We start from the raw sequence: 27,414 nt of genomic DNA on the forward strand, positions 1-27,414 counted from the left end.
GTACTTCACCCAAAGCAAAAGTGAAGGATGCGGCAGGTGACGCTGCAGTTAACTCCATGGAGCTCTTTACACATACCGTGCCAGGGTTAGAAAGGGAAATAGTTCACAGCCCATTACAAGATGAATCAGACATGGAGTGCACAGATGCACAGCCACAGCTAGATTATTATGCTGTTCCATTGACTCAGATCACAACATTGCCCTCGCAGTGTACTGAGCCAGAATCTGACCCTGATGAGACTATGGTGCCCCCTCCCGAACGCTATAGTACCGGCTTACACGGTGACACAGAGGAAGGTGCACAGGACATAGAAGAGGAGGTGATAGATGACCCTGTTGTTGACCCCGATTGGCAGCCATTGGGGGAACAGGGTTCCGCTGGCAGTAGCTCTGAAGCGGAGGAGGAGGAGCCGCAGCAGGCATCAACATCGCAACAGTTTTCATCTGCCAGGCCCGTATCTGGCCAAAATTGTGTGTCCAAACCAAAAACAGTTGTAGGACAGCGTGGCCATCCGGTTAAAGTAGCACAGTGTGCAATGCCTGAAAAGGTATTCGATAGTAGGAAGAGTGCAGTCTGGCAATTTTTTAACCAAGATCCGAATGATCAGTGCAAAGTGATCTGTAAGAAATGCTCAAGGACCTTTAGCAGAGGTCAGAATGTCAAAAATTTAAATGCAAGTTGCATGCATAGACATTTAACCACCATGCACTTGCAAGCCTGGACTAACTACCAAACATCCCGTAATGTTGTTGCACCCACTCACAATGAAACTAGTCAGCAACGCTATATTCCTTCCCTCACAGTAAGCCCACCGGTTATGACAACACCTCCAGCAAATGTGGAGGTATCGTCGCAAGGCCGAACCAGTCAGGGAATCACCAGGTTCTTGGTAGGAAACACTGTATGTAGGCCAACAGCAAGAATACCATCACCAACCCTCTCTCAGTCTGCCATGTCCACTCCTGCTAGTTCCACCATATGCAGCTATCCAGTCCAGCTCACCCTACAAGAGACTCTCATTAGGAAAAGGAAGTACTCATCCTCTCATCCGCATACACAGTGTTTGAACGCCCACACTGCTAGACTAATCTCATTAGAGATGATGCCCTACCGGTAGGTTGAAAGCGAAGCTTTCAAAGCCCTGATGGCCTACGCAGTACCACGCTATGACCTACCCAGTCGACATTTCTTTGCGAGGAAAGCCATCCCAGCCCTCCACCAGCATGTGAAAGACCGCATTGTCCATGCACTCAGGCAATCTGTCAGTAGAAAGGTGCACCTCACAACAGATGCATGGACCAGTAGGCATGGCCAGGGACGTTATGTGTCCATCATGGCACACTGGATTAATGTGGTGGATGCAGGGTCCACAGGGGACAGCCATAGTGGCACAGTTCTGCCTAGCCCACGGTCTAGGAAACAGTTGGCTGTAGGTGTTCGCTACCCCTCCTCCTCCTCCTTGTCCTCCAGCAGAAGCGAGAGCTCGTCCACAGACCGCAGTCGCACGACCACTCCATCCGCAGCTGCCAGTGTTGCACACGAGGTGTCCCATTATGGAACAGCTAGAGGTAAGTGTCAGCAGGCTGTGTTGGAAATGAAGTGTTTGGGCGACAACAGACACACCGCGGAAGTTCTGTCTGAGTTCTTGCAGCAAGAAACTCAGTCATGGCTGGGCAGTGTACATCTTGAGGCAGGCAAGTTAGTCAGTGATAACGGAAGGAATTTTATGGCTGCCATAGCCCTTTCACAACTGAAACACATTCCTTGCCTGGCTCACACCTTGAACCTAGTGGTGCAGTGGTTTCTGAAAAGTTATCCGGGGTTAAACGCCCTGCTCCTGAAGGTGTGAAGACTTTGCTCGCACATCCGCCGGTCGCCCGTACACTCCATCCGTATGCAGAACCATCAGTGATCGTTGAAGCTTCCCCAGCACCGCCTAATAATCGACGTTGCAACAAGGTGGAACTCCACACTGCACATGCTTCAGAGGCTGTGCGAACATAGGCGTGCTGTAATGTATTTGTGGGAGGATACACATACACGGGCAGGCAGTTGGATGGCAGACATGGAGTTGTCAGGTGTGCAGTGGTCGAAGCTACAAGACCTGTGTCAAGTCCTTCAGTGTTTTGAGGAATTCACACGCCTGGTAAGTGCAGACGACGCCATCATAAGCATGAGCATCCCCCTAATGCGTCTGCTGATGCAAAGTGTGACGCACATAAAGGAGCAGGCATCTGCAGCCGGGGACAAGGGAAGCCTTGATGACAGTCAGGCATTGTCTGGTCCGGGTAGTCTCCTGGATGAGGTGGCGGACGAAGAGGAGGAGGATGAGGAGGATGATGGGGATGAATATTTATAGGAGGAGGAAGCTTCTCAAGGGGCAATAGAAACTGGTGGTGTTGCAAGGTCAGGTACAGGGTTTTTGAGGGAGACAAGTGATGTTGATTTTCCAGAAAGTGCTCCTCAACCCAGCACAAGCAGTGAATTGACACCTGGAACATTGGCCCACATGGCGGATTATGGCTTACGTATCCTAAAAAGGGACCCCAGCATTATCAAAATGATGACCGATGACGATTACTGGTTGGCCTGCCTCCTGGATCCACGCTATAAAGGGAAATTGCAAAATATCATGCCACATGACACATGAGAACCTTGAGCAAATATTGGCTACCAAACAAGCAACTCTTGTAGACCGTTTGGTTCAGGCATTCCCAGCACACAGCGGCGGTGATGTTTCTCACTCGAGCTGCAGGGGGCAACATGGCAGAGGTGTTAGAGGTGCACAAATCAGAAGTGGCGTTGGACAGAGGGGTTTTATGACCAGGTTGTGGAGTGATTTCGCAATGACCGCAGACACGGCAGGTACTGCAGCATCAATTCAAAGTGACAGGAGACAACATTTGTCCAGTATGGTTTCTAACTATTTTTCCTCCCTTATCGATGTTCTCCCTCACACGTCATTCCCATTTGAATACTGGGCATCCAAAATAGACACCTGGCCTGAATTGGCAGAATATGCATTACAGGAGCTCGCTTGCCCAGCTGCTAGTGTGCTATCAGAAAGAGTATTCAGTGCTGCTGGTTCAATACTGACCGAAAAAAGGACTCATCTGGCTACCCAAAATGTTGATGATCTAACCTTCATTAAAATGAACCAATCATGGATTTCTAATTATTTTGCCCCACCTTTCCCTGCTGACACCTACCTTTCCTGTAAAAAGGTCTTGCTTGTGGACTCGTCTTACTGACTGCTCCAATTTCTCCATTTGCTGCTGTTGTATGTCCACCATAGGTCTTTTTTACACCTCCCTAAATGGGCTGACTCCCCCCACGGGGCCATGGTCACCACTTGGCAAAAGCACCCGTGCGAGTGCCGTTTGGCTAAACAGGTGGGTGTGCCCACTTTTGGGCGACGGCACTGGCACAGGGTCCCTCATAGTACAATGAAGTGTCTCTGGCGGTGGTGGTGCACACCCAACGTCAGACACACCGTCGTAACATGAGGGGCCCTGGGCCAGTACCGCCGCCCACGAGAGAGTGTTCCCCCCCCAGCTCAATCAGTGCTCTACAACTTGCAAAATTACCTCTCACTGCTCCACCACTGTGTAGTCTGTGCTGTTAAATCCTTCAATGGCACTGCCAATACCAATTTGTTGACATGATTGTTTCTAGTAAAAATATTCAGGGGCCCTGTCCTACATTTACACCAGTTTTTTGGCCAGACATTAACCTCACTTTATTATTTTGGCCTACTAACTGTGTCAGACACTCCTTACAGTTGTCCTCCACTGAACAAAGCTAGGCCGCCTGCGTACTCCTGTAACCTATTTTTAACTGCATTTTGCCTATTACTTTTTTGGCCCTACTAACTGTGTCTGCCCCTCGGTGCAATTGTCCTCTGCTGACCACCCCAATGCTGCCTATGTACCCCTGTAACATATTTAGACCTGCATAGAGCCTACTTTGTTATTTTAGGCCTAGTAAGTCTGTCTGCGGTCACTCCTTTCAATCGTCCTCCGCTGACCACACCAATGCTGCCTGTGTACTTCTTTTACCTATTTAAACCTGCATAGAGCCAACTTTTTTATTTTAGGCCTAGTAAGTCTACACCACTCCTTCCAATTGTCCTCCGCTGACCACACCAATGCTGCCTGTGTACCCCTGTAACCAATTTAAACCTGCATAGAGCCTACTTTTTTATTTTAGGCCTAGTAAGTCTGTCTGCGGTCCCTCCTTGCAATCATCCTCTGCTGACCACACCAATGCTGCCTGTGTACCCCTGTAACCTATTTAAACCTGCATAGAGCCTACTTTTTATTTTAGGCCTAGTAAGTCTGCACCACTCCTTCCAATTGTCCTCCGCTGACCACACCAATGCTGCCTGTGTACTTCTTTTACCTATTTAAACCTGCATAGAGCCAACTTTTTTATTTTCGGCCTAGTAAGTCTACACCACTCCTTCCAATTGTCCTCCGCTGACCACACCAATGCTGCCTGTGTACCCCTGTAACCAATTTAAACCTGCATAGAGCCTACTTTTTTATTTTAGGCCTAGTAAGTCTGTCTGCGGTCCCTCCTTGCAATCATCCTCTGCTGACCACACCAATGCTGCCTGTGTACCCCTGTAACCTATTTAAACCTGCATAGAGCCTACTTTTTATTTTAGGCCTAGTAAGTCTGCGCCACTCCTTCCAATTGTCCTCCGCTGACCACACCAATGCTGCCTGTGTACCCCTGTAACCAATTTAAACCTGCTTTGAGCCTACTTTTTTATTTTAGGCCTAGTAAGTCTGTCTGCGGTCCCTCCTTGCAATTGTCCTTGACTGACCACACCAATGCTGCCTGTGTACCCCTGTAACCTATTTAAACCTGCATAGAGCCTACTTTTTTATTTTAGGCCTAGTAAGTCTGCGCCACTCCTTCCAACTGTCCTCCGCTGACCACACCAATGCTGCCTGTGTACCCCTGTAACCTTTTTTAAACTGCATTTAGCCAACTTTTTTGTTTAAGGCCTACTACCTGTGTCTGTCTGCGCCACTCAATGCAACTGTCCTCCTCTGAAAAAAGCTGAACTTCAATTGTCAGGTTTTCAGCCTATAGGAATTTGATAACTGCATTGGGGCTACTAGTTTGGTTGGGCCCTACTAACGGTGTCTGCTGCTCCTTGTTGTTCTCCTGGTTTTTTTCCTGAGCTTCAATCTTCAGGCTTTCGGCCTATATTTTTAATATGAAACTGCATTTGGGATACTAGTTTGGTTGGGCCTACTAACGGTGTCTGCCGCTCCTTGGTGTTGTCCTCCACTCAACAAAGCTGAGCTTCAATCTTCAGGCTTTTGGCCTATATTTTTAAAATGAAACTGCATTTGGGATATTAGTTTGGTTGGGCCTACTAATGGTGTCTGCCGCTCCCTGGTGTTGTCCTCCACTGAACAAAGCTGAGCTTCAATCTTCAGGCTTTCGGCCTATATTATCAGATATTAAACTGCATTTGCCCTACTAGTTTGGTTGGGCTCTTCTAACGGTGTCTGCCGCTCCCTGGTGTTGTCCTCCACTGAACAAAGCTGAGCTTCAATCTTCAGGCTTTCGGCCTATATTTACAAATTTTAAACTGCATTTGGCCGACTAGTTTGGTTGGGCCCTACTAATGGTGTCTGCCACTCCTTTGTGTTGTCCTCCACTGAACAAAGCTGAGCTTCAATCTTCAGGCTTTCGGTCTATATTTTTAATATGAAACTGCATTTGGGATACTAGTTGGGTTGGGCCTACTAACGGTGTCTGCGGCTCCCTGGTGTTGTCCTCTACTGAACAAAGCAGTGCCGCCTGTTTACTCCTGTTACCAATTTTGAACTTTATTTGGCCCACTTTATTATTTGGGCCTTCTAACTGTGTCTGCCTCTCATTACAGTTGTCCTCCACTGAACAAAGCAATGCCGCCTGGTTAGTCCTGTTACCAATTTTGAACTGCATTCAGCCCACTTTATTATTTGGGCCTATATCTGTGTTTCCTCATCATCCTGCCCATTGCCCAGCCAGTGCTACATGAGTCTGCTGGTACATTGACCCAGACCACTACATTCCCCTTGCACTCTACACAGCCAGAATCTGACCCTGCTGAAAGTCAGGTTCCCCTTCCCGCATACTATACCACCTTACAAGGGGACAAAGAGGAAGGCGCAGATGAAAGTGCAGGTTCCTTCATCAGGTGGGGAGGGCATACTCGTTGGCGACGTCACTGTCACTGGGCCCCTCATAGTACGCAAAAGTGTCCCTGCCGGTGGGAGGCGCCCCCGCCATCAAACACAACGCCATACTTTGAGGGGCCCTGTGCCAGTCCCAATGCGAACGAGTGTGCCCCCCCCTGCTTGCTCAGGATCACAGCGCTTGCAAAGTTGAAATACTGACCTCTCCCTGCTCCACCGCTGTGACGTAGGCCGCGTTTCCTGGGCCCACGAAAATCTTGAGCCAGCCCTACCCCCCCACAACTTTAGCCAAATGACCCCCAATTTTAAATGCCTAACTATTATTATAAGATATATTAAGATTCACAAGCTTAAGTGACATGAATTGATGTTTTTGACATTAAAATGGGCACTGTAGGTGTTTTCCTGTCCTCCACTCACTGCTGACTATGCTTCCCCATTGACTTGCATTGGGTTTCGTGTTTCAGTCGATCCCGACTTTGCGCGATAATCGGCCGATTTCTCTCGACTCGACTTTTGACAAAGTCGGGTTTCGCGAAACTCAACTCAATCCTAAAAAAGTAAAAGTCGCTCAACTCTACTTGGGAGGACCAGAGATTACGTGAGGGAAGATATTGAGAGATTAGTTTGGAAATATACGGATGAGAAAGGTTATGGATAGCTTTGTAGGTCAGTGTTAGGGAAATTGGGAGCCAGTGAAGGGATTTGCAAAGAGGGGAAGCAGGAGTGTAGCGAGGAGAGAGATTAATTAGTCAGGCAGCAGAGTGAGGGTATGTGCACACGTTCAGGTTTTTCGCGCTTTTTTCGCATTTTTTCATGATAAAAACGCTATAAAAACTAATTAAAAATGCATCCATTATGCATGCTATCATTTAGAATGCATTCTGCAATTTTTGTGCACATGATGCGTTTTTTCCGCAAAAAAAAATGCATCGCGGTAATAAACGCAGCATGTTCATTAATTCTGCGTTTTTTTCACGTTTTTCCCGCAAAAAAAAGAGCCATGATACAGCGTCATCAAAGAAAAAATAAAAAAGTTATAGTCCTCAGAATAAAGCGATGCAAAAATAATTATTTTTTCTATAAAATAGTTTTTATCGTATAAAAGCGCCAAAATATAAAAAAATGATATAAATGAGTTACCGCTGTAATCGTACTGACCCGAAGAATAAAACTGATGTATCCATTTTACCAAATGCCTCCCCCAAAAGAAATTCTTGAATAGCTGGTTTTTGGTCATTCTGCCTCACAAAAATCTGAATAAAAAGCGATCAAAAAATGTCACATGCCTGAAAATGTCACCAATAAAAACATCAACTCGTCCCTCAAAAAACAAGACCTCACATGACTCTGTGGACCAAAATATGGAAAAATTATAGCTCTCAAAATGTGGTAACGCAAAAAATATGTTTTGCAATAACAAGCGTCTTTCAGTGTGTGATGGCTGCCAATCATAAAAATCCACTAAAAAACCCGCTATAAAAGTAAATCAAACCCCCCTTCATCACCCCCTTAGTTAGCGAAAAATTAAAAAATTTAAAAAATGTATTTATTTCCATTTTCCCATTAGGGTTAGGGTTAGGGCTAGGGTTAGGGTTTGTTGTGATTTTGCTTTTTGCTCCCTCTAGTGGTCATTAGTGATTTGACTCTGGAGCGTCTGTCTTTTTCTATATCCTCACCTGGGCCGTTAGTTCAGGGGCGTTGCTATATAAGCTCCCTGGACCTTCAGTTCAATGCCTGGCATCGTTGAAATCAGAGCTAATCTGTTGTGCTCTTGTCCTCTGATCCTGGTTCCTGTTTTTCAAGCTAAGTCTGCTTCTTTGCTTTTTGCTTTTGTTTTGTTTGGTATTTTTGTCCAGCTTGTTCCTATCTGTATCCTGACCTTTGCTGGAAGCTCTAGGGGGCTGGTGTTCTCCCCCCGGACCGTTAGACGGTTCGGGGGTTCTTGAATCTCCAGCGTGGATTTTTATAGGGTTTTTGTTGACCAGATAAGTTATCTTGCTATATTCTGCTATTAGTAAGCTGGCCTCTCTTTGCTGAACCTGGTTCATTTCTGTGTTTGTCATTTCCTCTTACCTCACCGTTATTATTTGTGGGGGGCTTGTATCTTGCTTTGGGGTCCCTTTCTCTGGAGGCAAGAGAGGTCTTTGTTTTCTTCTCCTAGGGGTAGTTAGATTCTCCGGCTGGCGCGAGTCATCTAGCGATCACCGTAGGCATGATCCCCGGCTACTTCTAGTGTTGGCGTTAGGAGTAGCTATTTGGTCAACCCAGTTACCACAGCCCTATGAGCTGGATTTTTGTATCTTGCAGACTTACACGTTCCTCTGAGACCCTGTCCACTGGGGTCATAACAGTATGCCAGGCCAGTATTAAATGTTTAATGCATTGCAGAAGTGGGATTATAAGAAAGAAAATTTTGATTTTTTTTTTTCCCTCTCTCATTTTTTTTTTTTTCTTTTCCCCTTTACCTCAGAGTGGCTTAAGCTTGCTGCAGACATGAATGTCCAGACCTTGATTACAAGTGTGGACCAGCTTGCCGCTCGTGTGCAGGGTATACAAGATTATGTTACCAGAAATCCTAGGTCTGAACCCAAGATTCCGATTCCTGAACTGTTTTCAGGAGACCGATTTAAGTTTAGGAATTTCAGGAATAATTGTAAATTATTTTTTTCCCTGAAACCTTGTTCGTCTGGAGACTCTGCTCAACAAGTAAAAATTGTTATTTCATTCTTACGGGGTGACCCTCAGGATTGGGCTTTTTCGTTGGCGCCAGGAGATCCGGCATTGGCTGATATTGATGCGTTTTTTCTGGCGCTCGGTTTACTTTATGAGGAACCCAATCTTGAGATTCAGGCAGAGAAAGCCTTGCTGGCTAGGTCTCAGGGCCAGGACGAGGCTGAGGTGTATTGCCAAAAATTTCGGAAATGGTCCGTGCTGACACATTGGAACGAGTGTGCACTGGCCGCTAATTTTAGAAATGGCCTTTCTGAGGCCATTAAGAATGTTATGGTGGGTTTTCCCATTCCCACAGGTCTGAATGATACCATGTCTGTTGTGAATTTGGATTCTGGGCTCCCCCGGTGGCTACTGGTGGAATTGAACTTGTGACATCATCTTCCCTGTTCACCTGTTCTGATTAGATCTGGGTGTCGCTATATAACCTGGCTTCTCTGTTAGATGCTTGCCGGTCAACAATGTTATCAGAAGCCTCTCTGTGCTTGTTCCTGCTCCCAGACATCTACTAGATAAGTTGGACATTCGTCCATGTTTTGTTTTTGTATTTTGGTTCCAGTTCACAGCTGCAGTTTCGTTACTGTGTCTGGAAAGCTCTTGTTGATCAGGAATTGCCACTCTGGTATTATGAGTTAATGCCAGAGTCCTAAAGTAATTTCTGGATGTGTTTTGTTAGGGTTTTCTACTGACCATGAAAGTATGCTTTCTGTCTTCTGCTATCTAGAAAGCGGACCTCAAATTTGCTAAAACTATTTTCCTGCTGCGTTTGTTGTTTCATCTCATATCACCGCCAATATATGTGGGGGGCTTCTGTCTCCTTTTGGGCATTTCTCTAGAGGTGAGTCAGGTCTTATATTTCCCTCTGCTAGCATTATTTAGTTCTCCGGCCGGCGCTGGGCATATAGGGATAAAAAGTAGGACATGCTACCTGGCTACTTCTAGATGATGCGGTAGGTTTAGTTCATGGTCAGTACAGTTACATCTTCCAAGAGCTTGTTCCTATAGAGGCTTATGCTAGTTCTCTGGCCATGGAGATCATGACAGTTTGACCGGCCCCCTAAAGGGTTAAAATCCTTGGCTGAGAAAGGAGAGAAATAAGAAGTCTGCTGAGAGTTTTTTTTTTTTTTTTTTCTTTTCCTCTGTGCTCTTAATTGGATCACTTGCCAGTCTGTCTATGCTGCAGTCTTTCTTTTTTTTCTCTCTCCTTATAATCTTTGAATGGCTTTGTGTTCACCTGTTAATAATGGATCTTCAGAGTGTAACTGCAGGTTTGAATAATCTCACCACGAAAGTACAAAATTTGCAAGATTTTATTATTCATGCTCCGGTATCTGAGCCGAGAATTCCTTTGCCGGAATTCTTCTCAGGGAATAGATCTAGCTTTCAGAATTTTAGAAATAATTGTAAGCTATTTTTGTCCCTGAAATCTCGTTCTGCTGGAGACTCTGCACAGCAGGTTGGGATTGTGATTTCCTTGCTCCGCGGCGACCCTCAAGACTGGGCTTTTGCATTGGCACCAGGGGATCCTGCGTTGCGCAATGTGGATGCGTTTTTTTTGGCCTTGGGCTTGCTGTATGAGGAACCTCATTTGGAACTTCAGGCAGAAAAAACTTTGATGTCCCTATCGCAGGGGCAAGATGAAGCTGAAATTTACTGCCAAAGATTCCGTAAATGGTCTGTGCTTACTCAGTGGAATGAGTGTGCCTTGGCGGCTACTTTCAGAGAGGGTCTCTCTGATGCCATTAAGGATGTTATGGTGGGGTTCCCTGTGCCTGCGGGTCTGAATGAGTCCATGACAATGGCCATTCAGATCGATAGGCGTCTGCGGGAGCGCAAACCTGTGCACCATCTGGCGGTGTCCACTGAGAAGACGCCAGAAAGCATGCAGTGTGATAGAATTCTGTCCAGAAGCGAGCGGCAGAATTTTAGACGGAAAAATGGGTTGTGTTTCTATTGTGGGGATTCTACTCATGTTATATCAGCGTGCTCTAAGCGTACTAAAAAGCTTGATAAATCCGTTTCCATTGGCACTTTACAGTCTAAATTTATTTTGTCTGTGACCCTGATTTGCTCTTTGTCATCTATTACTACTGACGCCTATATCGACTCTGGCGCCGCTTTGAGTCTTATGGATTGGTCCTTTGCCAATCGTTGTGGGTATGATTTAGAGCCTTTGGAAACTCTTATTCCTCTGAAGGGGATTGACTCCACCCCATTGGCTAATAATAAACCACAATACTGGACACAAGTGACTATGTGTATTAATCCGGATCACCAGGAGACTATTCGTTTTCTAGTGCTGTATAATCTACATGAGGATTTGGTGCTGGGATTGCCATGGCTGCAGTCTCACAACCCAGTCCTTGACTGGAGAGCTATGTCTGTGTTGAGCTGGGGATGTAAGGGGACTCATGGGGACGTACCTTTGGTGTCCATTTCATCATCTATTCCCTCTGAAATCCCTGAGTTCCTGTCTGATTATCGTGACGTCTTTGAAGAACCCAAGCTGGGTTCACTACCTCCGCACCGTGAGTGCGATTGTGCTATAGATTTAATTCCGGGTAGTAAATACCCAAAGGGTCGTTTATTTAATCTGTCTGTGCCTGAACATACTGCTATGCGAGAATATATAAAGGAGTCCTTGGAAAAGGGACATATTCGTCCATCGTCATCTCCCTTAGGAGCCGGTTTTTTCTTTGTGTCAAAAAAAGACGGCTCTTTGAGACCATGTATTGATTATCGGCTTTTGAATAAAATCACGGTTAAATATCAATACCCATTGCCGTTGCTGACTGATTTGTTTGCTCGCATAAAGGGGGCCAAGTGGTTCTCTAAGATTGATCTCCGTGGGGCGTATAATTTGGTGCGGATCAGGCAGGGGGATGAGTGGAAAACCGCATTTAATACGCCCGAGGGCCACTTTGAGTATTTGGTGATGCCTTTTGGTCTTTCTAATGCCCCTTCAGTCTTCCAGTCCTTTATGCATGATATTTTCCGCGATTTTTTGGATAAATTTATGATAGTGTATCTGGATGATATTCTGATTTTTTCGGATGACTGGGACTCTCATGTCCGGCAAGTTAAGAGGGTTTTTCAGGTTTTGCGGTCTAATTCTCTGTGTGTCAAGGGTTCTAAGTGCGTTTTTGGGGTTCAGAGAATTTCCTTTTTGGGATATATTTTTTCTCCCTCTTCCATTGAGATGGATCCTGTCAAGGTTCAAGCTATTTGTGATTGGACGCAGCCCTCTTCTCTTAAAGGTCTTCAGAAATTTTTGGGCTTTGCCAACTTTTATCGTCGATTTATTTCTGGTTTTTCGGATGTCGTTAAGCCATTGACCGATTTGACTAGACAGGGTGCTGATGTTGCTAATTGGTCCCCTGATGCTGTGGAGGCCTTTCAGGAGCTTAAGCGCCGTTTTTCTTCTGCCCCTGTGTTGCGTCAGCCTGATGTGACTCTTCCTTTTCAGGTTGAGGTCGACGCTTCTGAGATCGGAGCTGGGGCAGTGTTGTCGCAGAAAAGTTCTGACTGCGCCGTGATGAGGCCTTGTGCCTTCTTTTCCCGTAAATTTTCGCCCGCTGAGCGGAATTATGATGTTGGGAATCGGGAGCTTTTGGCCATGAAGTGGGCGTTTGAGGAGTGGCGCCATTGGCTTGAGGGGGCCAGACATCAGGTGGTGGTATTGACTGACCACAAAAATTTGATTTATCTTGAGACCGCCAGGCGCCTGAATCCTAGACAGGCGCGCTGGTCATTATTTTTTTCTCGGTTTAATTTTGTGGTATCGTACCTACCAGGTTCTAAGAATGTTAAGGCGGATGCCCTTTCTAGGAGTTTTGAGCCTGATTCACCTGGCAACTCTGACCCCACAGGTATTCTTAAGGAGGGAGTTATCTTGTCAGCTGTTTCTCCAGACCTGCGGCGGGCCTTGCAGGAGTTTCAGGCGGATAGACCGGATCGTTGTCCGCCTGATAGGCTGTTTGTTCCTGATGATTGGACCAGTAAAGTCATCTCTGAGGTGCATTCTTCTGCGTTGGCAGGTCATCCTGGAATTTTTGGTACCAGGGATTTGGTGGCAAGATCCTTCTGGTGGCCTTCCCTGTCACGAGATGTGCGAGGCTTTGTGCAGTCTTGTGACGTTTGTGCTCGGGCCAAGCCTTGTTGTTCTCGGGCTAGTGGATTATTGTTGCCCTTGCCTATTCCTAAGAGGCCTTGGACACACATCTCGATGGATTTTATTTCAGATCTGCCTGTTTCTCAGAAGATGTCTGTCATCTGGGTGGTGTGTGACCGTTTTTCTAAGATGGTTCATTTGGTTCCCCTGCCCAAATTGCCTTCTTCTTCCGAGTTGGTGCCCCTGTTTTTTCAAAATGTTGTTCGTTTGCATGGTATTCCTGAGAATATCGTTTCTGACAGAGGAACCCAATTTGTGTCTAGATTTTGGCGGGCATTTTGTGCTAGGATGGGCATAGATTTGTCTTTTTCGTCTGCTTTTCACCCTCAGACTAATGGCCAGACCGAGCGGACTAATCAGACCCTGGAGACATATCTGAGGTGTTTTGTGTCTGCTGACCAGGATGATTGGGTTGCTTTTTTGCCATTGGCGGAGTTCGCCCTCAATAATCGGGCCAGCTCTGCCACCTTGGTTTCCCCGTTTTTCTGTAATTCGGGGTTCCATCCTCGATTTTCCTCCGGTCAGATGGAATCCTCGGATTGTCCTGGAGTGGATGCGGTGGTGGAGAGATTGCATCATATCTGGGGGCAGGTGATGGACAATTTAAAGTTGTCCCAGGAGAAGACTCAGCTTTTTGCCAACCGTCACCGTCGTGTTGGTCCTCGGCTTTGTGTTGGAGATTTGGTGTGGTTGTCTTCTCGTTTTGTCCCTATGAGGGTCTCATCTCCTAAGTTTAAGCCTCGGTTCATCGGTCCGTATAAAATATTGGAGATTCTTAACCCTGTTTCCTTCCGTTTGGACCTCCCTGCATCCTTTTCTATTCATAACGTTTTTCATCGGTCGTTATTGCGCAGGTATGAGGCACCGGTTGTGCCTTCCGTTGAGCCTCCTGCTCCGGTGTTGGTTGAGGGTGAGTTGGAGTACGTTGTGGAAAAAATCCTAGACTCCCGTGTTTCCAGACGGAGACTCCAGTATCTGGTCAAGTGGAAGGGATACGGCCAGGAGGATAATTCTTGGGTCACTGCATCTGATGTTCATGCCTCTGATCTGGTTCGTGCCTTTCATAGGGCCCATCCTGATCGCCCTGGTGGTTCTGGTGAGGGTTCGGTGCCCCCTCCTTGAGGGGGGGGTACTGTTGTGAATTTGGATTCTGGGCTCCCCCGGTGGCTACTGGTGGAATTGAACTTGTGACATCATCTTCCCTGTTCACCTGTTCTGATTAGATCTGGGTGTCGCTATATAACCTGGCTTCTCTGTTAGATGCTTGCCGGTCAACAATGTTATCAGAAGCCTCTCTGTGCTTGTTCCTGCTCCCAGACATCTACTAGATAAGTTGGACATTCGTCCATGTTTTGTTTTTGTATTTTGGTTCCAGTTCACAGCTGCAGTTTCGTTACTGTGTCTGGAAAGCTCTTGTTGATCAGGAATTGCCACTCTGGTATTATGAGTTAATGCCAGAGTCCTAAAGTAATTTCTGGATGTGTTTTGTTAGGGTTTTCTACTGACCATGAAAGTATGCTTTCTGTCTTCTGCTATCTAGAAAGCGGACCTCAAATTTGCTAAAACTATTTTCCTGCTGCGTTTGTTGTTTCATCTCATATCACCGCCAATATATGTGGGGGGCTTCTGTCTCCTTTTGGGCATTTCTCTAGAGGTGAGTCAGGTCTTATATTTCCCTCTGCTAGCATTATTTAGTTCTCCGGCCGGCGCTGGGCATATAGGGATAAAAAGTAGGACATGCTACCTGGCTACTTCTAGATGATGCGGTAGGTTTAGTTCATGGTCAGTACAGTTACATCTTCCAAGAGCTTGTTCCTATAGAGGCTTATGCTAGTTCTCTGGCCATGGAGATCATGACACATGTCCCTGGCTATTCAAATTGACCGGCGGTTGCGGGAGCGCAAAACCGCAAATTCCCTCATGTTGTTGTCTGAACAGACACCTGATGTGATGCAATGTGATAGAAAAACCGCAAATTCCCTCATGGTGTTGTCTGAACGGACACCTGATTTGATGCAATGTGATAGAATCCTGACTAGAAATGAGAGGAAAATTCATAGACGCCGGAATGGCTTTTGTTACTACTGTGGTGATTCTACACATGTTATCTCAGCATGCTCTAAACGTATATCTAAGGTTGTTAGTCCTGTCACCGTTGGTAATTTGCATCCTAAGTTTATTCTGTCTGTAACTTTGATTTGCTCACTGTCATCTTATCCTGTCATGGCGTTTGTAGATTCAGGTGCTGCCCTGAGTCTTATGGATCTCTCATTTGCTAAGCGCTGTGGTTTTATTCTTGAACCATTAGAAAATCCTATCCCTCTTAGGGGTATTGATGCTACGCCATTGGCAGAAAATAAGCCGCAGTATTGGACACAGGTTACCATGTGCATGACTCCTGAACACCGCGAGGTGATACGTTTTCTCGTTCTACATAAAATGCATGATTTGGTTGTTTTGGGGCTGCCATGGTTACAGACCCATAATCCAGTCCTTGACTGGAAGGCTATGTCAGTGTCTAGTTGGGGCTGTCGTGGTATTCATGAGGATTCCCTGCCTGTGTCTATTGCTTCTTCTACGCCTTCGGAAGTTCCGGAGTACTTGTCTGATTATCAGGATGTCTTTAGCGAGTCCAGGTCCAGTGCATTGCCTCCTCATAGGGAATGTGACTGTGCAATAGATTTGATTCCAGGCAGTAAATTTCCTAAGGGAAGACTGTTTAATCTGTCGATACCTGAACATACCGCTATGCGTTCATATATCAAGGAGTCTCTGGAGAAAGGACACATCCGTCCGTCTTCTTCCCCTCTTGGTGCGGGATTCTTTTTTGTGGCTAAAAAGGACGGATCTTTGAGGCCTTGTATTGACTATCGGCTTTTAAATAAGATCACTGTCAAATTTCAGTATCCTTTGCCGCTGTTGTCTGACTTGTTTGCCCGGATTAAAGGTGCCAAGTGGTTTACCAAGATAGACCTTCGTGGTGCGTACAACCTTGTGCGCATTAAGCAAGGGGATGAATGGAAAACCGCATTCAATACGCCGAAGGTCATTTTGAGTACTTGGTGATGCCTTTTGGGCTCTCTAATGCCCCTTCAGTTTTTCAGTCCTTTATGCATGACATTTTCCGGAACTATCTGGATAAATTTCTGATCGTTTATCTGGATGATATTCTGTTTTTTTCTGATAATTGGGACTCGCATGTGGAGCAGGTCAGGATGGTCTTTAAAATTTTGCGTGAAAATTCTTTGTTTGTCAAGGGCTCAAAGTGTCTTTTTGGTGTACAGAAGGTTCCCTTTTTGGGGTTCATTTTTTCCCCTTCTGCTGTGGAGATGGACCCAGTCAAGGTCCGAGCTATTCTTGATTGGACTCAGCCCTCGTCAGTTAAGAGTCTTCAGAAGTTCTTGGGTTTCGCTAACTTCTACCGTCGTTTTATCGCTAACTTTTCTAGCATTGTGAAACCTTTGACGGATATGACCAAGAAGGGCTCCGATGTGGTTAATTGGGCTCCTGCTGCCGTGGAGGCTTTCCAGGAGTTGAAACGTCGGTTTACTTCGGCGCCTGTTTTGTGCCAGCCTGATGTCTCGCTTCCCTTTCAAGTTGAGGTGGATGCTTCAGAGATTGGAGCAGGGGCCGTTTTGTCGCAGAGAGGCCCTGGTTGCTCTGTTATGAGACCTTGCGCCTTTTTCTCTAGGAAGTTTTCGCCTGCGGAGCGAAATTATGATGTGGGCAATCGGGAGTTGTTGGCCATGAAATGGGCATTTGAGGAGTGGCGTCATTGGCTCGAGGGTGCTAAGCATCGTGTGGTGGTCTTGACTGATCACAAAAATCTGATGTATCTCGAGTCTGCTAAACGCCTGAATCCTAGACAGGCCCGCTGGTCATTGTTTTTCTCCCGTTTTGACTTTGTTGTCTTGTATTTACCAGGTTCAAAGAATGTGAAGGCCGATGCTCTTTCCAGGAGCTTTGTGCCTGATGCTCCTGGAGTCGCTGAACCTGTTGGTATTCTTAAGGATGGTATTATCTTGTCAGCTATTTCTCCAGATCTGCGACGTGTGTTGCAGAGATTTCAGGCTGATAGGCCTGATTCTTGTCCACCTGACAGACTGTTTGTGCCTGATAAGTGGACCAGCAGAGTCATTTCCGAGGTTCATTCCTCGGTGTTGGCAGGTCACCCAGGAATTTTTGGCACCAGAGATCTGGTGGCCAGATCCTTTTGGTGGCCTTCCTTGTCTAGGGATGTGCGGTCATTTGTACAGTCCTGTGGGACTTGTGCTCGAGCTAAGCCTTGCTGTTCTCGTGCCAGCGGGTTGCTCTTGCCCTTGCCTGTCCCTAAGAGACCTTGGACACATATCTCCATGGATTTCATTTCTGATCTTCCGGTGTCTCAGGGCATGTCTGTTATCTGGGTGATATGTGATCGCTTCTCCAAGATGGTCCATTTGGTTCCTTTGCCTAAGCTGCCTTCCTCTTCCGATCTGGTTCCTGTGTTTTTCCAGAACGTGGTTCGTTTGCACGGCATCCCTGAGAATATTGTGTCAGACAGAGGATCCCAGTTCGTTTCCAGATTCTGGCGATCCTTTTGTAGTAGGATGGGCATTGACTTGTCGTTTTCGTCTGCTTTCCATCCTCAGACTAATGGACAGACGGAGCGAACTAATCAGACTTTGGAGGCTTATTTGAGGTGTTTTGTCTCTGCTGATCAGGACGATTGGGTGACCTTCTTGCCGTTAGCTGAGTTTGCCCTTAATAATCGGGCTAGTTCCGCCACCTTGGTTTCGCCGTTTTTCTGCAACTCTGGTTTCCACCCTCGTTTTTCTTCGGGTCATGTGGAACCTTCTGACTGCCCTGGGGTGGATTCTGTGGTGGATAGGTTGCAGCGGATCTGGAATCTTGTGGTGGAGAACTTGAAGTTGTCACAGGAGAGGGCTCAGCGCTTTGCCAACCGCCGCCGCGGTGTGGGTCCCCGACTACGTGTTGGGGATTTGGTGTGGCTTTCTTCCCGCTTTGTTCCTATGAAGGTTTCCTCTCCCAAATTTAAACCTCGTTTTATTGGTCCTTACAACATATTGGAAATTCTTAATCCTGTATCCTTTCGCCTGGATCTTCCTGTGTCGTTTGCTATCCACAACGTGTTTCATAGGTCCTTGTTGCGGCGGTACGTTGTGCCTGTGGTTCCTTCTGCTGAGCCTCCTGCTCCGGTGTTGGTTGAGGGCGAGTTGGAGTACGTGGTGGAGAAGATCTTGGATTCTCGTCTCTCCAGGCGGAGGCTTCAGTACCTGGTCAAGTGGAAGGGCTATGGTCAGGAAGATAATTCCTGGGTGGTCGCCTCTGATGTTCATGCGGCCGATTTAGTTTGTGCCTTTCACGCCGCTCATCCTGATCGCCCTGGTGGTCGTGGTGAGGGTTCGGTGACCCCTCACTAAGGGGGGGGTACTGTTGTGATTTTGCTTTTTGCTCCCTCTAGTGGTCATTAGTGATTTGACTCTGGAGCGTCTGTCTTTTTCTATATCCTCACCTGGGCCGTTAGTTCAGGGGCGTTGCTATATAAGCTCCCTGGACCTTCAGTTCAATGCCTGGCATCGTTGAAATCAGAGCTAATCTGTTGTGCTCTTGTCCTCTGATCCTGGTTCCTGTTTTTCAAGCTAAGTCTGCTTCTTTGCTTTTTGCTTTTGTTTTGTTTGGTATTTTTGTCCAGCTTGTTCCTATCTGTATCCTGACCTTTGCTGGAAGCTCTAGGGGGCTGGTGTTCTCCCCCCGGACCGTTAGATGGTTCGGGGGTTCTTGAATCTCCAGCGTGGATTTTTATAGGGTTTTTGTTGACCAGATAAGTTATCTTGCTATATTCTGCTATTAGTAAGCTGGCCTCTCTTTGCTGAACCTGGTTCATTTCTGTGTTTGTCATTTCCTCTTACCTCACCGTTATTATTTGTGGGGGGCTTGTATCTTGCTTTGGGGTCCCTTTCTCTGGAGGCAAGAGAGGTCTTTGTTTTCTTCTCCTAGGGGTAGTTAGATTCTCCGGCTGGCGCGAGTCATCTAGCGATCACCGTAGGCATGATCCCCGGCTACTTCTAGTGTTGGCGTTAGGAGTAGCTATTTGGTCAACCCAGTTACCACAGCCCTATGAGCTGGATTTTTGTATCTTGCAGACTTACACGTTCCTCTGAGACCCTGTCCACTGGGGTCATAACAGGGTTAGGGTTAGGGCTAAGGTTAGGGCTAGGGTTAGGGCAAGTGTTAGGGCTAGGGTTAGGGCTAGGGTTAGGGCTAGGGTTAGGACAAGGGTTAGGGCTAGGGTAAGGGCTAGGGTTAGGGTTGGGGCTAGGTTTAAGGTTACAGTTAGGGTTGGGGCTAAAGTTAGGATTAGGGTTTGGATTACATTTACGGTTGGGAATAGGGTTGGGATTAGGGTTAAGGGTGTGTCAGGGTTAGGGGTGTGGTTAGGGTTAACGTTGGGATTAGGGTGTGTTTGGATTAGGGTTTCAGTTATAATTGGGGGGTTTCCACTGTTTAGGCACATCAGGGGCTCTCCAAACGTGACATGGCGTCCGATCTCAATTCCAGCCAATTCTGCGTTGAAAAAGTAAAACAGTGCTCCTTCCCTTCCGAGCTCTCCCATGCGCCCAAACAGTGGTTTACCCCCACATATGGGGTATCAGCGTACTCAGGACAAATTGTACAACAACTTTTGATGTCCAATTTCTTCTCTTACCCTTGGGAAAATAAAAAATTGGGGGCGAAAAGATAATTTTTATTAAAAAATATGATTTTTTATTTTTACGGCTCTGCATTATAAACTTCTGTGAATCACTTAATGGGTCAAAGTGCTCACCACACATCTAGATAAGTTCCTTAGGGGGTCTACTTTCCAAAATGGTGTCACTTGTGGGGGGTTTCAATGTTTAGGCACATCAGTGGCTCTCCAAACGCAACATGGCGTCCCATCTCAATTCCTGTCAATTTTGCATTGAAAAGTCAAACGGCGCTCCTTCCCTTCCAAGCTCTCCCATGCGCCCAAACAGTGGTTTACCTCCACATATGGGGTATCACCATACTCAGGACAAATTGTACAACAACGTTTGAGGTCCAATTTCTTCTCTTACCCTTGGGAAAATAAAAAATTGGGGGTGAAAATATCATTTTTGTGAAAAAATATGATTTTTTATTTTTACGGCTCTGCATTATAAACTTCTGTGAATCACTTAATGGGTCAAAGTGCTCACCACACATCTAGATAAGTTCCTTAGGGGTTGTACTTTCCAAAATTGTGTCATTTGTGGGGGGTTTTAATGTTTTAGGCACATCAATGGCTCTCCAAACGCAACATGGCGTGCCTTCTCAATTCCTGTCAATTTTGCATTGAAAAGTCAAATGGCGCTCCTTCGCTTCTGAGCTCTGTCATGCGCCCACACATATGGGGTATCGGCGTACTCAGGACAAATTGTACAACTTTTGGGGTCCATTTTCTCCTGTTACCCTTGGTAAAATAAATCAAATTGGAGCTGAAGTAAATTTTTTGTGAAAAAAAGTTAAATGTTCATTTTTATTTAAACATTCCAAAAATTCCTGTGAAATACCTGAAGGGTTAATAAACTTGAATGTGGTTTTGAGCTCCTTGAGGGGTGCAGTTTTTAGAATGGTGTCACACTTGGGTTTTTTTCTATCATATAGACCCCTCAAAATGACTTCAAATGAGATGTGGTCGCTAAAAAAAATGGTGTTGTAAAAATGAGAAATTGCTGGTCAACTTTTAACCCTTATAACTCCCTAACAAAAAAACATTTTGGTTCCAAAATTGAGCTGATGTAAAGCAGACATGTGGAAATGTTGCATATTAAGTATTTTGTGTGACATATCTCTGTAATTTGATTGTATAAAAATTGAAATTTGGAAAATTGCGAAATTTTAAAAATTTTCGCCAAATTTCCATTTTTTTTTCACAAATAAACACAGGTAATATCAAAGAAATTTTACCACTATCATGAAGTACAATATGTCTCGAAAAAACTGTGTCAGAATCACTGGGATCCGTTGAAGCGTTCCAGAGTTATAACCTCATAAAAGGACAGTGGTCAGAATTGTAAAAATTGGCCTGGTCATTAACGTGCAAACCACCCTTGGGGGTAAAGGGGTTAAGGATGGACTGGAGGGGAGCTAGAGTGCTAGAAGGTAGGCCACAGAGGAGGATTTTGCAATAGTCGAGGCGGGAGATGATTAGGGCATGCACAAGCATTTTGGTAGAGTGAGGGTTGAAGAAAGGACGGATTCTGAAAATATTTTTGAGCTGGAGACGACAGGAGGTGGCGAGAGATTGGATGTGCGGTTTGAAGGACAGGGCAGAGTCCAGGGTTACTCTGCGGTAGCGGATTTTGGGGACAGGGGAAAGTGTAATTTCATTTATTTTGATAGATAGATCAGGTAGGGAAGATATGCGAGATGGAGGAAAGATAATTAGTCCAGATTTGTCCACATTGAGCTTGAGGAAGCGAGAAGAGAAGAAGGAGGATATGGCTGATATACACTCCGGGATTCTGGAGAGCAGAGAGGTGACATCTGGGCCATAGAGATACATATGAGTGTCACCAGCGTATAGATGGTACTGGAAGCCATAAGACCTTATGAGTTGTCCCAGGCCGAGTGTATAGATTGAGAAGAGTAAGGGCCCAAGGACAGAGCCTTGAGGGACACCAACAGAGAGGGGGTGAGGTGGAGAGGTGGCAAGGGAGTAGGAAATGCTAAATGTGTGGTTGGTAAGGTATGAGGAGATCCAAGATAGGGCAAGGTCTTTGACCCCAAAGGAAGAGAGGATCTGTAGTAGGAGGCAGTGGTCAACTGTGTCAAAGGCAGAGGACAGGTCTATAAGGAGGTGTATAGAGAATTGTCTGTTAGCTTTGGCTGTAAGTAAGTTGTTAGTAATTTTGGTCAGGGCAGTCTCATTGGAATGGTGGGGACGGAAGCCAGATTGTAGGTTGTCGAAGAGAGAGATAGATGCAAAGTGAGGGGAAAGTTCAGCTTGGACGTGCTGCTCAAAGGAGTTTGGATGCAAATGGGAGCAAAGATATGGGGCATAGCTGGATATAGCGCTTGGGTCTAGGGATGGCTTTTTGAGGATAGGTGTGATTGTGGCATGTTTGAAAGCAGTGGGGAAGGTACCAGAAGTTAGTGATAGGTTGAAGAGATGGGTTAAACATGGGATTAGTGTGGTGGTGAGGTTGGGGAGGAGGTGGGATGGGATGGGGTCAAGTGCACAAGTGGTGAGGTATGATTTTGAGAGAAGATGAGCAAGCTCCCCTTCAGTGATTTTGGAGAGGGAAGTTAGGGGGTTTGAGCATTGGTCTGGTAATACAAAGGGGTTGTGGTGGTTTGACGACAAAGATTTGCCTTGATTGGTCGATCTTATTTTTGAAGTGCGTGGCAAAGTCCTCAGCAATGATTTGGAAACTCGGAGGGGACAGTGGTGGGTGGAGGAGGGAGTTAAAAGTGTTGAACAACTGTTTGGGGTTGTGGGATAGGGAAGATATGAGGGTTGTGAAGTAGGCCTGTTTAGCAGAGGTGAGAGCTGATTTGAATGCGAGTTTTGCTTGTTTGAGTGCAGTGAAATCATCTCGCGAATGAGTTTTCTTCCAACGTCGTTCTGCAATTCTGGATGCTTGCCAAAGCTTTTTAGTGATGTTATTGTGCCAGGGTTGTCTAATGGTTTGTCGCACTCTGCTATGCATGACAGGGGCGACCATGTCAATAGCTGATGCAAAAGTGGCATTGTAGAAAGCAGTGGCAGTGTCTTTGTTGTGGAGTGAGGATATGGATGCTAGTGGTAGGATAGAGTCAGAGAGTGTGTGGGTGTCTAGGTGTGCGAGGTTCCTGCATGGGTGCGCATGTTGCTGGACATGGGTGATAGGTAGTGTTGAGCATTCCGATACCACAAGTATCGGGTATCGGCCGATACTTGCGGCATCGGAATTCCGATACCGAGATCCGATACTTTTGTGGTATCGGGAATCGGTATCGGGATTAATATCAATGTGTAAAAGAAAGAATTAAAATAAAAAATAGGGATATACTCACCTCTCCGGCGGCCCCTGGACTTTACCGCCGTAACCGGGAGCCGTTGTACCTAAGAATGCGCGCTTGAAGGGCCTTAGATGACGTCACGGCGCTCTGATTGGTCCGTAGCGGTCGCGTGACCGCTACGCGACCAATCACAAAGCTGTGACGTCACCTAAGGTCTTTCAAGCGCTTGAAATACCTTAGGAGATGTCCGCAGCTTCTGATTGGTCGCGTAGCGGTCGCGTGACCGCTACGCGACCAATCACAAAGCCATGACGTCACCTAAGGGCTAAGCGACCAATCAGAAGCTGCGGACGTCTTCTAAGGTATTTCAAGCGCTTGAAAGACCTTAGGTGATGTCACGGCTTTGTGATTGGTCGCGTAGCGGTCACGCGACCGCTACGGACCAATCAGAGCGCCGTGACGTCATCTAAGGCCCTTCAAGCGCGCATTCTTAGGTACAACGGCTCCCGGTTACGGCGGTAAAGTCCAGGGCGCATCAGAGGGTGAGTATATCCCTATTTTTTATTTTAATTCTTTCTTTTACACATTGATATGGATCCCAGGGCCTGAAGGAGAGTTTCCTTTCCTTCAGACCCTGGGAACCATACAGGATACCGTCCGATACTTGGTGTCCCATTGACTTGTATTGGTATCGGGTATCGGTATCGGATTAGATCCGATACTTTGCCGGTATCGGCCGATACTTTCCGATACCGATACTTTCAAGTATCGGACAGTATCGCTCAACACTAGTGATAGGTGAGGAGGACAGGGATGAGAAAGTGAGTAGATGGTGGTCAGATAGAGGGAGAGGGGAGGTTGTGAAGTTAGATAGAGAGCAGAAACGGGTGAAGACAAGGTCTAATGTGTGTCCGTCTGTGTGGGTGGCTGAGGAGGACCACTGAGTAAGTCCAAAGGATGAAGTAAGGGACATGAGTTTGGAGGCTGTTGACTGGGGCGTGTCAATGGGGATGCTGAAATCACCCATGATGATGGTGGGAATGTCAGCAGAGAGAAAGTGAAGGAGCCAGGTGGAGAATTGATCAATAAAGGCAGTGTTCGGGCCCGGAGGTCAGTATATGACGGCCATTTGGAGATTGTAGGGGGAGTAGATGGGGACAGTGTGGACTTCAAAAGAAGGGAGGATAAGGGAGGGTAGAGGTGGGATGTTTACCACCATGTTTAGTGAATGACCTACTGAAGACATTGCCTCTACATGAAAGGAACTAATGGCCAGAAATGTTGCCAGACTTGGTAGACTTTTATAACCATATCCCACCAAGTGCACTCCAGCATACCTGATGAGAGGAAGATCTAGCAAACTACCAGTTGATCTAGACATGGGAGTCCTAACCCCAGAAAATACCTCACCTGATACAGATTGGGATACCGAGAGGTAACAAAAGTATCGCCAAGTACAAGGGTGCGTTGAAAGAAGTTTATCACAAGTGAGACAAAAGCAAGAGAGAGACTATAACCAACGTGCCCCTGCAATTCCCTTGTCACCAGGTGAACAAGTGCTAAAACGTAAAAGACTGCACAAACTTGATGATCAATGAGAAGCAGAACCGTATACTATCCTTCCTTCAAACTTTGACAACACAAAAGAATGCCTTATAAGTAAAGATGGAGGAGAAACTTCAACTGCAGTATCCAGAGACCACCTCAAAGTATGCCCTGATAAACTGAGGAACAAAGAAACAGACCCAGGTGTTGCGTCGGACCGTCGCCACCAAAAACGTTACATGTAACGTTTTTTGGTGCGACGTCTGCAGCATTACCGACCGTGCATGCGCGGCCGGAACACCGCCCCCGCCTCCCCGCACCTCACAATCGGGCAGCGGATGCATTGAAAAACAGCATCCGCTTCCCCCGTTGTGCGGCGCTTCCACATTATGCGTCGGTGCGCCGCATTGCGACGTGCAGTGCACGATGCTACTGTGAAAGTAGCCTTAATGAGTTTCAAACAGCACTCTTCAACAATCTGGCTCCAACTTTCTCTGATTGCTGTTGCCAGATCAGCTTTGCAGGTTGGAGCCTTGTCATGGACCAGAAAGTTGCCATTTGAAATGACTTTAGTTTTGTGCCATGTCTGTGATCTGCTTTTTTTCTACAAAATTAAATAACTGAATGAACATCCTCCAAGGCCGGTGATTCCACATTTTTTTGCCAGGGGTTGTATACGGGGCACAGAGAGAATAACTGTGAGGACCTTATCTGAAGCCATAGGCAGCAAGGGACTACAACACCACTAGAGGAAGGCTTTTAACTGCTCCTGGTAAAGGCGACTCTGGATTCGCTTTCAAGCCGGCCGGACCCTGCTGCCCTGTGATCTGGTGCCCTGGACTGTGGCTGCCTGAAGTCTTCAGTAAACCAGGTAAAGAGACTGCAAACCTGTGTCCTCGTTCTTTACTGCACCATTCACCATCTACACACCGGGAGCCCTGGGGATATACTTAACCTGTGGGAAGTTATACCATCTAGCTGCCATAACATCACCCCAGCGAACCCCTTAAAGCAGCGTCGGTCCCCACTGACCGAATACCACAGGTGGCGTCACGAACATAAACTTTATTCAAGAGAGGAGGGAGAGTAAGAGCAGCACAGCTCCACTAAATGAGAGAACACAGCAGCGTGGAGTATGTCAGAAGGTGCCAGACTGAGCGGTGGAGACCGGCGGTGCTAGCGTGGAAACATGAAAGTCCATATCAAAGCCAATAGTAGAAAGAACGCCAAAGCACTCACCGATCTTGCAGTTGCAGAAATGCTTTATTACTTCATACAAAAATCATCTTCACGGCATACGGGAGGACGGGCAAAGTGCAGGAGTGCAGCGGACGAGACAACGGCCGTTTCGCGCCCACTAACGGCGCTTCAACGGGTCTAACCAATAATCACACCACTTGGTTGGAACGTTCTGTCCCTAAAGGTAATTTTCAATGTGGCCATTGTCGATATTGTAGGTTCCATGCCACAGGCCAAATCATAAACATCGGCCCCATTACGCATACTGTGCAGCAATTCATTTCCTGCAAGACAGATCATGTCGTGTACGTTTTGTTCTGTCCTTGCAGAAGATTTTACATTGGTAAAACCATCCGTAAATTGTACATACGGTTCAGAGAACATCTTAAGTCAATTTCATCAGGGAAAGGCGTCCCCAGACTTATTCAGCATGTCAGAGAGAGTCATGGAGGGAACTCCGATGTTTTAACCTTTGCAGGAGTGGAAAGAGTTTCACTTCCAGTCCAGGGAGGTGACCTCCATAAAACATTATTACGTACTGAGGCCAAGTGGATCATGCGCACCCGAGCCACTGGCCCAGCCGGTATGAATGATAAAATAGATATGTCCATTTTTCTTTGAAATATCATTCCCCTCCTTTTCGTTTTGTGTTGCTCTATGGCTTTATTCATCAGCAGTTATACATTGCATTATAATAGTAATTCATATGTTTTTGCATGTTTTTTCTTCCCCTCTCCCACAGAGTCTGCGAAACGTGATAATAAGAAGAATAATTCCATCTAGAATTGACGTCGCTTATGACGCCAATATGCTTGATCCTATATGTTGTATGATAGAAATAGAATTGTACATTTATTTCTCGATTCCGATTAATGAATTGACTTTGCTATAGTCAGGTCTGTGCTTTAGACATGTTTTTATATTGTTTTTAAACACACTATGCACTTTTCTGTGGTCAGGCAGAGACTTGACGCAGGTGGAGATTAATCATACTCACCTATGTATACCGCGTCACTTCCCTCCTGACTTAGACCCGTTGAAGCTCCGTTAGTGGGCGCGAAACGGCCGTTGTCTCGTCCGCTGCACTCCTGCACTTTGCCCGTCCTCCCGTATGCCGTGAAGATGATTTTTGTATGAAGTAATAAAGCATTTCTGCAACTGCAAGATCGGTGAGTGCTTTGGCGTTCTTTCTACTATTGGCTTTGATATAAACTTTATTCAACTATCCCCTTTTACATGGGTGCCCAGGGCCACGGACCGGGTTGCCACCGTGACGTCTCCTGTGAACACCGGACCCGGTGCCCGGTACCCCACGGCCCTGGCGTGCATTACTTACATGCAGGGGTTAATCTTCCCTGCCTTGTTTTGGGATCTGTCTGACTATTTCAGTCCGCTTTGATACAAATAGACAAAAAGAAGGACCAGAACATCTAAGCTAACCAAAGAAAGCATATAAGTAAAAAAGTTTAAGTTCTGCAACATAACTTACCTAGAATGATTACTCTAGAGCAGAG

At 46.3% G+C, this 27,414-nt stretch overlaps 1 protein-coding gene across 1 annotated transcript in view; it reads right to left on the reverse strand.

Annotated features, from left to right (window-relative positions):
* Positions 1-27,414, reverse strand: part of LOC143803753 (cytochrome P450 2G1-like) — a 353,179-nt gene that overhangs the window by 83,774 nt on the left and 241,991 nt on the right. The window contains exon 6 of the mRNA XM_077281525.1: positions 19,786-19,810. Coding sequence (XP_077137640.1) covers positions 19,786-19,810 — 25 coding nt within the window. The remainder of the gene's footprint in view (positions 1-19,785; positions 19,811-27,414) is intronic.

This window comes from Ranitomeya variabilis, chromosome 2, assembly GCF_051348905.1.
Source record: "Ranitomeya variabilis isolate aRanVar5 chromosome 2, aRanVar5.hap1, whole genome shotgun sequence".
Lineage (NCBI taxonomy): Eukaryota > Metazoa > Chordata > Amphibia > Anura > Dendrobatidae > Ranitomeya > Ranitomeya variabilis.